Here is a 12,089-nt window from a genome sequence, read left to right as displayed (position 1 = left end):
GTGGTGAGGGTTACCTGACTGGCTCCTCCTTCACCTGCCTTCCTCCACCTTCCCCCATGGGCACATGAGCTGCGTGTTCATACCTCCACCCCTGGCATGGCGACTGCGGTGCTCCCAAGCCTCGACTGCTTCTCCTGGGGGCCAAGCCTCCTAGACCTACTCCCTCTTAGGCCTAAGGCACCGACCAGACTTGGATCTTGGCTGGAGCTGGACTCTAGTTCTCTTAACTTAGCCAGGGCATTGCTCCAACCCTAGTGACACCTGAAGCGGTCTTCACAGTGTGGGTGGAGAGAAGGCCTTTTGGAAGGTGTGGGACGTTGGGATAGTTAAATGTTCTTGAAGACCAGCTTGTTTATGGGCTCACGGCTTGTGATGGGTAGTTGTATTTGATTGAACTTGTTTATCTCCACCTTGCCTTCATAAACAGCTAACTTTTAATTGTCCATGTGGAGGTTATGCTTTCTTGGAGAACAGGTTTTAATGTTAATCTGCACATAAAATAAGAAAATCAGGCTGTAGCCCCTCCACCCTAATGCAGACAAGGTCATGACCACTTGCCGTCTTAGCTGATTCTAAGCTCCACTCGCCCCGTGACTCCCTGTAATTGGCTCTATATCCATGTTCTTTTTCTCTCTCCAGATGTAATAATGAAACTTCATGGACGATTTTGGCTAACAATGTCTCCAACATCATCACGGAGGTCCACCCCCGAGACAGGAGCACGGTGGAGGGCCAGGTGACATTTGCCAAAGTGGAGGAGACCATTGCAGTTCGATGCCTGGCAAAGAACCTCCTTGGGGCTGAGAGCCGAGAACTGAAGCTGGTCGCGCCCAGTGAGTGCTCATGAGTCAGGACAACACTAAGTCACCAGCCACGCCCTTCCTCCTTCTGGTGGGACTTTGAATCCCAGAGGGTCCGGTGGGAATGAAGGTCCCTTGGCAGAAATTCAGCTCTGGATGCTCTTAAAGGGCCTTCTCTGGGCATCCGTGTGGGAGCCTTGTCTTTTAGATTCAGATCCCAAACCATATCCGGTAGTGGCCCCTCAGCATTTTGCTTGTCTAATTACCCAGTCTGTTTGATCTGAGTGTAGCCCTCAGTCTCATTTACCAATCTTTATATTCCAATTCACATTCTGTCCACAAGGTTAATGCTGGAGGCCCTTAGGAAAAAGTACCGTGTTCCCGATTGAATGTTGTCCCTTTCCCTTCTAAGGGAGGAGTTGGCGTAGTTTCATGCATGTAGGTAATTGAGAGCTGGTCTCGTCCATCCCTAAAATAAGCCAGGCAGCTCTCATACTTCCCCACCAGCAGTGAGAGATTTCTGGCCCAGGAACAGCCACCCCGCCTTCCTGCCCTCCTGCGTGTTCATACAAATTCTCCACCATGCCTCTCTCTCTGTCTCGTCCTCCAGCTCTGCGATCTGAACTCACAGTGGCGGCTGCAGTCCTGGTGCTGCTGGTGATCGTGATCATCTCCCTCATTGTCCTGGTTGTCATTTGGAAACAGGTAGATATTTTCGTAGAGAGCTAAAAATCTCTGAAACCAATAACAAGAAGAAAAGCATCCTAGTTCAGTGCTCGGCACAGAGGAAGAGCCCAGTAATTATATGATGAGTGCATGTTGTTGAATGCACCATGTCCAGTCATTTTGCTGCTGTGGTTAAGCGGTGGTACATTTGGATGTGGGTAATTTACCAGTTACCTGTCCTGGTCATTTATAGAAACCAAGGTATGAAATTCGTTGGAGGGTCATTGAATCAATCAGCCCCGATGGACATGAATATATTTATGTGGACCCAATGCAGCTGCCTTATGACTCGAGATGGGAGTTTCCAAGAGATGGACTAGTGCTCGGTAAGCTCTTACCAGGGAGTTCTCCCAAGACTCCCTCTGACACAGCTTTACTCTTTACAGGCCTGCAGTGGAATAAAGGATCTGAACTTGTGCTTAGTAAGAGCTTGGCATTAGAAATCGGCTTTCAGAAACATTTCTGTCTTGAAAATGAGTTAATTGAATCACTGTAATGATTTTTTTTAAAACCTCATCCATAACAAGTTATAGTTAAAGAGCATTTTACAAAAAGAGAAGAGAATATGAGGAAGCGTGCCAAAGATACCCATCAAAGTGGCTTTGCTTTGGAAATGGTACCAATTGAATATGAGATGAATTTCAGTGACTGAAACGGAACGGATGAGATGAATGAGAATAATTGCAAAATATATTTTGATCCAGTACATCCTGAGGATGTATTAGATACTTCTTTAAAATACAGAGTATAAAAAATAGGTACATCTTAAAGCAAAGTATGAAAAAATAGTCATGCCAACTTATCACAAACTTTTCAAGTATTTCAATCTTGGGTCTAGACCAAGTGCATGAAGCTTTAGTCCAAGGGATTTTTTTTTTCAATCTCATTCTGAATGAATGAAAACAGGACAAAGACAAGTGAAAGTTAGAGCTAGAGGATGTGTCATCATGAATATTCTAATAGTATGTACTTTGGAGGATGTCAAAGGCATTTTTAAATTATCCACTTGTCTCATTCCAAAATACAGCAAAGGTGGGTCTTCTTAGAGAGCTACTTAATCTGAGATCGAACAAGACACCCTGGCTGCTCCCATTCAAATACTTATACCTGAGAACTAAGCTTTATTATATTTTCTTTCTTGTTTTACAAAAAGGCATGAGGAGCTTAGGGAATAAAATACAGAGAAAAAGGGCAACCAATATCCTGAAGGTGCCAAGAGGCATTTCTGCATCGCTCTGCTCCTGTGTATTGTCGAGTTGCTGGGGAAGCAGTACCCTTTCAGGAATGATTTCCAGCCACGCAGACACGCAGTCACAGGCAGTGTTGGCTGTCAGTGTCCTTTATGAGTGGAATCGCTTCCTGGCTTGGCTCTATGTGATGAGACTGACCACTCTGGGAAATGTCCCTGTAGGCTGTGAGCTGTTTAAGAGTGGCGATGACAGCTTCTGTTTTATTTTGTAGCCCCCAACATTGTGGCAAAGTGTGTTCCTTGGGTATGTTTTAGTCTTTGCTCCTCCTGGTCTTCCTAACAAACGGGAAGCAAGGGCGCCAGCCCGAAGTGTATTTCATCACTGCTTGGAATCGGTGATGTCTTGAATATTGAAGAAGTTCCAGTGGATATGGGCTTATTGATGCAAAAGATGCCCCTGTTTGCGTGCAGAAAACAGAAGGGTAGGAGGTTTGGGCGAGAGCCACAGAAGGCAAGTGCTTTCTGAGCGCCCACGATTTGGCCCAGCTCTCTAGCTGGGAGACAGAGTGCTCACGCCAGGGAGGGCTGCACCCTCCTCTCTCCCGTCTGTGTTTTCCTTTCCTTTGCAAATGTTATTTGACAAAAGCAATTATACTAATTTCCTTCCCTGTGGCTCAATTCTGGTTTTGACATGATGACTTGGAGGGATCATTATGCTTCCTCCATACGGGAAAAACACCACCCAGCTGTGCACCCACGAGCGCTGGCCATGGTAAAGAAAGCTGATGAGATGCCTGACTTCTGTGCCTGTTGATGGTTCTGGTCGCCCACAGGTCGTATCCTGGGGTCTGGTGCATTTGGGAAAGTGGTTGAAGGAACTGCCTATGGATTAAGCCGGTCCCAACCTGTCATGAAAGTAGCTGTGAAGATGCTAAAACGTAAGTGCCCCTTTCTGGGGACTTTTTGAACATGGGGAGATTAAGTAAATGGCTCAAAATCACACAGCCAGTAAATGTCAAATGTAGGACTAGATCTTGGTTCTTTTCACTCTAGGTTTTATGTGTATTTAGATTCTTTTGTCAATTAGGTTTTTTTAGATTGTTCTTGTTGCCTGTATGTTGGAAAATCAAGAGTTATCTTTAGTGACTTCTTTTTATGTTAAAGCCTGGGGATGAGCTATTATGAGTCACTGATCTGTTTCTCTTTTAGACCCTTGGTAAATAAAATGATATCTAGTCATAGGATTAGCCATGTTTTGGGCTTTTTCTGGGTAGTAGATTGCTTGGTTGAACTGATATGTGATTTATTTCTTCAACAGCCACAGCCAGATCCAGTGAGAAACAAGCTCTCATGTCTGAACTGAAGATAATGACCCACCTGGGGCCACACTTAAACATTGTGAACTTGCTGGGAGCCTGTACCAAGTCAGGTAGGCTTGCTCACCTGAGACTGAGAACTTTCATAGAGCACTGTGCTTGTGAAAACTGTCCAGGCTTTTTCACCCCCCACCCTGTACCTCCAGACATGGCAGTGAATACAAATTCCTTGGATGGAGTCGTTGCCTGGACTCCATTACTTGAGGGAAGCTCACTGTTTGAGCAATTTCTCTTGCCCAGGCAAACACAGTGACTCATGGCTTTTCTGTTCTTTGTTTTTATACTGATCTCTGGCTGGTTTTGGTCCCTCCAGGTCCCATTTACATCATCACTGAGTACTGCTTCTATGGGGATTTGGTCAACTATTTGCATAAGAATAGGGACAGCTTCCTGAGCCGCCACCCAGAGAAGCCAAAGAAAGAGCTGGACATTTTTGGATTGAACCCTGGGGATGAAAGCACACGGAGGTAGGTGTGCAGAGAGGTGCTGCTGTGAATCACGATCTTACGAGCCTCACCAGCGAGAGAACCCATGTCCTGATAGAGGCCATGTCTGAGATGCAGAGCCTGGTGGTAGCAAGACTTAGAGTCACCTTCCCTGCTCCGTCATCCCATAACGTGATGCTGATAGATACCTGGTGTCTGCAGGTGTTTTGGACCAGGTTATCGTGTTGGGGATAGGTTTGCTGATAGGTTTGAATGAGAGTGGGAGTTGGAATCATTCTGGGAGCCATATTGCTGTTTATGTGTGGTCTACTCACGACCTCCACATGCGTCTCCGCCAGGGATGTCTCAGTGCTCGTGTCTTGTGGGAATCTGAGGATTTCCAAGCTTGAGACGCTGGTCCTTGCTGAACCTGGGCCTGTAAGTCAAGCCAGTGAAGTGATGATCCCCACTGTGGAAACCTATACATGTCTGCAAAGATCTCTGTAGATAGGAATTTCTGTCAGATCAGACAGTATGTGAGTTCACTTCATATTAAATTATTCAACGGGCACCAAATTGGTGCTAAACTTATTGAGTAGCAGGAGTTGTCTGCCCAAGCCAGTTGGTCACGTGGTGCAGGTTTGTGGCCTGTAAACCGGAAAGCAGAGCACAGACACAGCTGAGCTGAGCTGAGCTGCTCTGCGTGTTCGTGTGGTCGTTGCCGAGCTCCCGTTCCCCCCCCCCCCCCGCTAGACCCCACGTGAGGGCGCGGCTGGCTGTGCTTTTGCTCCCCCCGCCGCCCCCGCGCCCATCGCTGCCTTGCACAGCTGATCACCATCTACCAAATGTGGGATGATCGCTCCAGAGGGGCACCCTGGATAAGGTTTCTTTTTGTGTTTTTACAGTTATGTTATTTTATCTTTTGAAAACAATGGTGACTACATGGACATGAAGCAAGCTGATACCACACAGTACGTCCCCATGCTGGAGAGGAAAGAGGTTTCTAAATACTCAGACATCCAGAGATCACTGTATGATCGCCCAGCCTCATACAAGAAGAAGTCGATGCTAGGTAAAGGTATCTTTGTTCCTGTTTTGGGTGTTGCGATCGTCCAGTGATTTAATATGATGCTTAAAATACTGCCTCCGAGCAGGCAGGGTAAGCAGGACTGCCAGGCCGCAGGGTCCCTAACCGCAGACCTACAAGGCCAGGCACGGGACATGTTTTTGAAGGTCTGCGGCTGTGAATTGAAAAAGAAGAAAAAGAATAAAGACAGACCTAATGTAACGAATTTTTCAGACTCTAAGTGAAATTATTTTATTTTATTAGTTTAATTTTATTGTATATTTTTACTTTTTTTCTTACAGTTTTTTTTGAGATATAGTTGACATATGGGACTGTGTAAGTTTAAGGTGTACAGCGTAGTGATTTGACTTACATACATCATGAAATGATGACCACAGTAGATTTAGTGAGCATCCATCATCTCATACAGATACACAGTAAAAGAAAAAAAATTATTTTCCTTGTGATGAGAACTCAGTATTTACTCTCTTATCTTTCATATAAAACATACAGCAGTTTAATTATACTAATCCTGTTGTATATTACATCCCTGTAATGTGTCTTTAAATGTAATTGTTTAAAGAATTATTTGTTTGAATATAATGATACTCTTTTTCTGGGTGTTAACATGTTTTTTTATTTTTCCTTTAATTGAAAGTATGGTGATGATTGATGTTTTTCCTCAGTGCCCTTACTTGGCAAAATTAAAAGCTGACAATCTTACATTGGATCCTAATGTTATTTTTTTAATTTAATTACATAAATCCCTAATATCTGTGAGTTCTATAGCCTTTGCTTTTAGCTTTGCTGATATCCCAGTTTGTGACAGAAACTGGAAAGTGGACAATTTGAGGTTATATTTTCTGACAAAGGGGTTGAGTGTTTCTACTGAATGTCATTTGAAGGAAGATCTGTTTTCAAAGCAGACGAGCATGTGGCAAGGTTGAATTGATTTATAAACTCCGGGGAGCCTAGCTGATGCCCATACCAGATGGACCACCCTACATCTGCTGCGGGGGTGGCCCCTCCAGGGTTCTAGTCTAATCACAGGCTTGGAGCCGGGAGGAGGCTGTGAGATGGAGCTGGTGGTGACTTGCTCCCTAATCTTGTATTACTGGGTCTGAGTCCTCCCATTGGTCCATGCAAAAGGCATTGAGCTGCCATGGAAATTGTTTTGAAAATCACTGATGTACTCTGAATGCTTTCAGGGTTCTTAAGTGAAAGGTACAATTCATTAAAAAAAAAAAAGAAAAGAAAAAGAAAAAGAATGTGCTTGTTTTGCAAAGTATAGTACATAATAATATTTTCTACTCCTGCAGTTCCAAGTTCCACTCACTTCTCATTGCCAACTGGGGAGACTTCCAAGCCCTTTTTAAAGATTAGCCAACGATACTTGTCGGAACCAACACTTCCTCTCCCCTCCTGTATTGTTAAAAATAGTTTACATTGCTTCCCAGGCTGGACCTGGCTCCAGATGTAGGGGGGACCTGATTCACGCTCAGCCCAGGCCCAGTTGGCAGGCAGACCATAGCTTTCTGGCTGGAAAAATGTGAATGGCTGCAGCTACTCTGCAGTTGCCTGAAATTTTTCAAAAAACACTGAGAACTGCTGGCCTAGAGCGCCTCCTTCCTCGAAAACCCTGGGACCCTTCCAGATGGGACCAACTGGGGAAAGGGAACTACATGCGAAGTCTTTGGCGCTACTCGTTAAGATCGCCACCTCTAGGGGCTGGTGGCTAATTTTATTCATGAAGTAAGCCAAGTACTATGAAGGTGGCTTTAAAAAGGAAAAAAAGCAATTCCTAGAAGCTGCTTTTTTTTTTTACATTTTTTATTGTTTCATAATCATTTTACAGTGTTGTGTCAAATTCCAGTGTTCAGCACAATTTTTCAGTCATTCATGGACATATACACACTCATTGTCACATTTTTTTCTCTGTGATTTATCATAACATTTTGTGTATATTTCCCTGTGCTATACAGTGTAATCTTGTTTATCTATTCTACAATTTTGAAATCCCAGTCTATCCCTTCCCACCCTCTACCCGCCCCCCCCAGAAGCTGCTTTTTTAAAGAGCCTTCATGTACATTCATCATGGGAGATTGGGGCACATGTGTGCGTGCGTGTGTGTGTGTGTTTTAAAGGTGGCTGAGGGGATTCGTTAACTAAGGTTGAAAAAAGAAATTTGGGAGGCAAATGGCAAAATACATGTAAGAATCTTGAGACTGGTCCTCATGGAGATACATATGCATTTAAACCAGGTATATGTTTCTGCAGATGTATTTCTTTTTAAAGAGAGAACTTTTGCATAGTTGACACACCCACCTGTGATGTCTAGAAGTTCTAAAAGAAAATACTTTGGTATGCTCTTTGAGTAAGCCTCCACAGCCTGAGTGGTCCAGCCGTGCGGGAGTGTCATGGTGGGCAATGTTTCATGTCGTCCGCCAGCTCCAACACGCTTAATTCCTTTCCTGCAGACTCTGAAGTCAAAAACCTCCTGTCAGATGATAACTCAGAAGGCCTTACTCTGTTGGATTTGTTGAGCTTTACCTATCAAGTTGCCCGAGGAATGGAGTTTTTGGCTTCAAAAAATGTAAGTGTGCTCAAGGGGGAAATCTCTCTTGAGACTCAGGCCACAGATCTGAGTGAGGTCAGCGTAGGAGGGAGATCTTGGAGAAGCCACTAGCAAAGGTTGCATCTCTCTTCCTCTTCGCCAAAGCAGGGCAGGGAGTTTGACATGATCAGGTGTCTACTTTTCTCCGGAGCTCTCTCCTTGTTGGTGGTGGAGGGTGAGGACTGGGACTAAGGCTGGGAGAGGTGAGCTCTTCATGCCAGGACAGCCTCCCTGAGGTCTGCCTGGCAGCTCCAAGCGCCCCCATGAAGTGGCCAGTCTTGCAGGGGTGATGCTGTCCAGCAGCAGATGGACTGACCTCGGCATTGTTTCTTCCCATTTTCTGTGCAGTGTGTCCACCGGGACCTGGCTGCTCGCAACGTCCTCCTGGCACAAGGGAAGATCGTGAAGATCTGTGACTTTGGTCTGGCCAGAGACATCATGCATGATTCGAACTACGTGTCGAAAGGCAGCGTAAGTGCTCTTGCCACCTTTTGCGTGCTCACCCTCCCCGACATGAATCTCTGAAAGCAGATGTTGCTTCTAGCCATTCAGAGCCTAGATCTTTAACACGGAGCCCATGAGCTTCACAAACAGACTCCGGGGGTCAGTTATGAAAAGCGCAGGTTCTGCAGGTGGGCTGCCCGGCTGTGGGCAGCAGCCCCAGCACTCACTAGTGTGGGCACTTGGGGCAAGTGACCTGGCCATTCTGTGCCTCAGTTTCCCTGTCTGTATCAGGGAAGTGACATTGTACCTATCTCTTGAGTTGCCGGGGGAATTAGATCAGTGGAGTCAAGTAAAATGCTTAGGACAATGCCTGGCCCACACAGAGCACCCAGTAAATGGTAACTATCAATGTGGAGATTGTGCATTTATTTCCAAGGAGAATGCCTTTAACTTTTATCAAAATCCGGATGGCATCCGTGACCCCTAAAATGTTGAAACCATTTGTGTTAATATATCTTAGAAGCATAATTTCCTTAAAGATACTCATTCTGGTTTCCCCCTCGCCCCCCTTGTTGGAGGCACTGGGGATTGAACCCAGGACTCGTGCATACCAAGCATGTGCGCTACTCCTGAGCTATTTCCCCAACTCCCAAGGTCATCATTCTGTACTACACTTGAACCTTCTCCCTACCCTGTCCAACTCTAAGCAGAGGAAGTAGCTTGGGATACATCTGCCGCCTGTAGGTACAATTCCAAATCACCCCACTGCACTGGTTGTGAGTCTGCTCACTGCGTTGCTGCCCAGCCCTGCAGGACTCTGGTCTCCGTCTGTGCTCTGCATGTTTTATGTACTGTGTGGCCATGACCTGTAGCTTTAGGCATCTTGAACAAATCAATGGACTGTTCAAAAAGGTCATGGATCTCTGTTGTCTCCTCACAATCTTAGGCGGCTGAAGGATGCTACTTGTGGCTACTTTCTATATTTACCTCAGTTTAATATTTCCACTGATGTTTGGACCAGCGTCTCAAAAGAGGCTGCAAAATTATCACAATATTATATTTTTGTATTAGTAGGAAATGATTCTTACAGTTCCAAAATGTAATTAGCTCTCAGATCACTGGGTCTGTTCTTAATTTTATTTCTAAGAACACCAGAAAATAGGGGACAGGTCCATTTAGGGCTCACACTTTTTGGGTACAAATTCAGGATGAAGTATCTTTGGATATTAGTCCTTGGGAGGGCATAAGAGGCAACAGTGACCATCCATCATTCATCAGATATGTACTGAGCACCCATTAGGTGCCAGGTACTCTCCTGGGTGCGGAGAATACAGACGTGAACAAAACAACAGAGACACGCATGTGGGGCAAGGTTACTAGGGTGTTCTTACTAGCATTATTATTAGCCCAGAGAGGACGCCTTTCTGCTTCTGCTGCTGTAGATCACTGGTGCGTACACCGGGTTTAATGTCCTCCCCTCTTCCCTGCAGACCTTTCTCCCAGTGAAGTGGATGGCCCCTGAGAGCATCTTCGACAACCTCTACACCACCCTGAGTGACGTCTGGTCTTACGGCATTCTGCTCTGGGAGATCTTTTCCCTTGGTATGAGCCTGACATCTCTGCTTGTTTGGGTTGTTCTGGAAAAACGCTAGGAGGGAGACACCGTGTTTTCCCCGCTCCAGGGTGTGAACAATGTTATGATATCTGGTGTGAGTCAAGTGCACTGCAGCCGATTTACGTCATGTTGTGCGCTTAACGATGTCTATGTCTGCCGGTGCGGATGGAGAAGGGGTCTTGGGCAGCTGCACCCTCACCCCTGGCCTTTGCACCTCCTCTCCTTTGGGCTGCATCAGAGAGACTTTCTCCTACTGGAGATGCTCTTGATGACATCCACTGACTGTCTGCTTCTCCGTCTTGGACTTTGGGTTGAGTGGGTTCACCAGTGAGAGTCGCCCATCCCTCACCATGGTGAGGGATGCTTGGTGAGAGGTAGTGCAGTGAGGGCAAGGGCATGGCTCCCTTCCTGGTCATCGCTCTGGAGGAGAGAGACCTAGTCATTCAGTCAGTCAGGCCCCAGGTCCTGAGCAACCAGGTGAGGTTGCTCCGTGCCCCGAGCTGCCAGGTGAGGGCCCTGTGTGAGGGGTGATTCAGGGCTCTGACCTCCGGACACTTCACCTGGGGAGGTATGACTTACCCACTTAGTGGTCAGCTGTGTGGTCCTGATTTAAAACTGTAACAGAAGCCCAGAGGAAAGAGGAAGGAGTCCTGGAGTAGTTTTGGAAGGAAGCTAAACTTGACCTGGCCTTGGCCACAAAAATGTGAAATGTTTCATGAATTTACTGTCGTCCTGATGTGATAGTAAAGGGCTTCCCTGCCTGGCATCCCTTTTCTGTCCCTCCACTGAGGTCACTGTGGGTCATCCTAGGGTGTGGCATAACTGAGGCTCGTGTTCCATTAAAAGCAGAGAATTATCTAGACATTTCAAGACTTTTGCCTTAATTATTTGAACATTTCTGATGAAAATGAGTTTTTTGGCCTCAGTGATTCATAATTTCTCTGGTTTTTCTATTTTGCTTTGTATAGATAGATCCAGGAGTCAGAAATATTGAAAAGCACTCTTTTAGACATGTAGAATTTTTGCCAGGGGTGTCTGAACTTGACCAACCTAGAAATGCTGGTTAAATTTAAGAATTGGTGGGGGAGGGTATAGCTCAGTGGTATAGTGCATGCTTAGCATGCATCAGATCCTGCATTCAATCTCTAGTACCTCCATTAAAACAAACAAACAAACAAACAAACAAACAAACAAACAAACAAACCAAATTACCTCCCCGCCAAACAAAAACCAAAAAAGAATTAAATTTAATTAAAAAAAATAGTTGGACAAAAGTTTTAAAAATTAAAAAAAACAAAAAAAGTTGGGCAGGGCTATGAAATCAAGGAGATAACAGTTTCCTTGAAAGAACCAATGCCTTGAAGTGGGGATCCCCAGACGATTTCTAAAGATGCTGTATCCCCCTAAGTGTTTCAGCAACATACCACGTGGTTGTCAGTCCTGCTGTTTTCTTCTTGGGCTCTCAGGTGGCACCCCCTACCCTGGCATGATGGTGGATTCTACTTTCTACAATAAAATCAAGAGTGGGTACCGGATGGCCAAGCCTGACCACGCCACCAGTGAAGTGTGAGCCCCCTCCTCATCCTGTGGGCCTGTGCTCATGCCCAGTGGGTCTGTGGGGGCGGGCGGTGCCCGGGCATTGCTCCCTGTGCCCACTCTGAGTCCTGTGCCTCCCCAGCTACGAGATTATGGTGAAGTGCTGGAACAGTGAGCCGGAGAAGAGACCCTCGTTTTACCACCTGAGTGAGATTGTGGAGAATCTGCTGCCTGGACAATATAAAAAGGTTTGTCTGGGCCTCAAAAGATGGATGGGTGGAAAGGAATGGGTAAAGGA

The 12,089-nt window shown here is 45.7% G+C and overlaps 1 protein-coding gene across 4 annotated transcripts in view; it reads left to right on the top strand.

Moving 5' to 3' along the window:
- The window catches only part of PDGFRA (platelet derived growth factor receptor alpha), a 43,355-nt gene that overhangs the window by 20,361 nt on the left and 10,905 nt on the right, over positions 1 to 12,089 (top strand). For all 4 annotated transcript variants that reach the window (XM_006198137.4, XM_015250323.3, XM_031687899.2 and 1 more), the window contains exons 10-21: positions 640 to 833; positions 1,411 to 1,505; positions 1,720 to 1,852; positions 3,549 to 3,653; positions 4,034 to 4,144; positions 4,405 to 4,558; positions 5,422 to 5,588; positions 8,060 to 8,175; positions 8,545 to 8,667; positions 10,131 to 10,242; positions 11,722 to 11,821; positions 11,934 to 12,039. In XM_006198137.4, coding sequence (XP_006198199.1) covers positions 640 to 833; positions 1,411 to 1,505; positions 1,720 to 1,852; positions 3,549 to 3,653; positions 4,034 to 4,144; positions 4,405 to 4,558; positions 5,422 to 5,588; positions 8,060 to 8,175; positions 8,545 to 8,667; positions 10,131 to 10,242; positions 11,722 to 11,821; positions 11,934 to 12,039 — 1,516 coding nt within the window. The remainder of the gene's footprint in view (positions 1 to 639; positions 834 to 1,410; positions 1,506 to 1,719; positions 1,853 to 3,548; positions 3,654 to 4,033; positions 4,145 to 4,404; positions 4,559 to 5,421; positions 5,589 to 8,059; positions 8,176 to 8,544; positions 8,668 to 10,130; positions 10,243 to 11,721; positions 11,822 to 11,933; positions 12,040 to 12,089) is intronic.

Source organism: Vicugna pacos, chromosome 2, assembly GCF_048564905.1.
Source record: "Vicugna pacos chromosome 2, VicPac4, whole genome shotgun sequence".
Classification (NCBI taxonomy): Eukaryota; Metazoa; Chordata; class Mammalia; order Artiodactyla; family Camelidae; genus Vicugna; species Vicugna pacos.
This window is presented reverse-complemented; position numbering and strand designations above follow the sequence as displayed.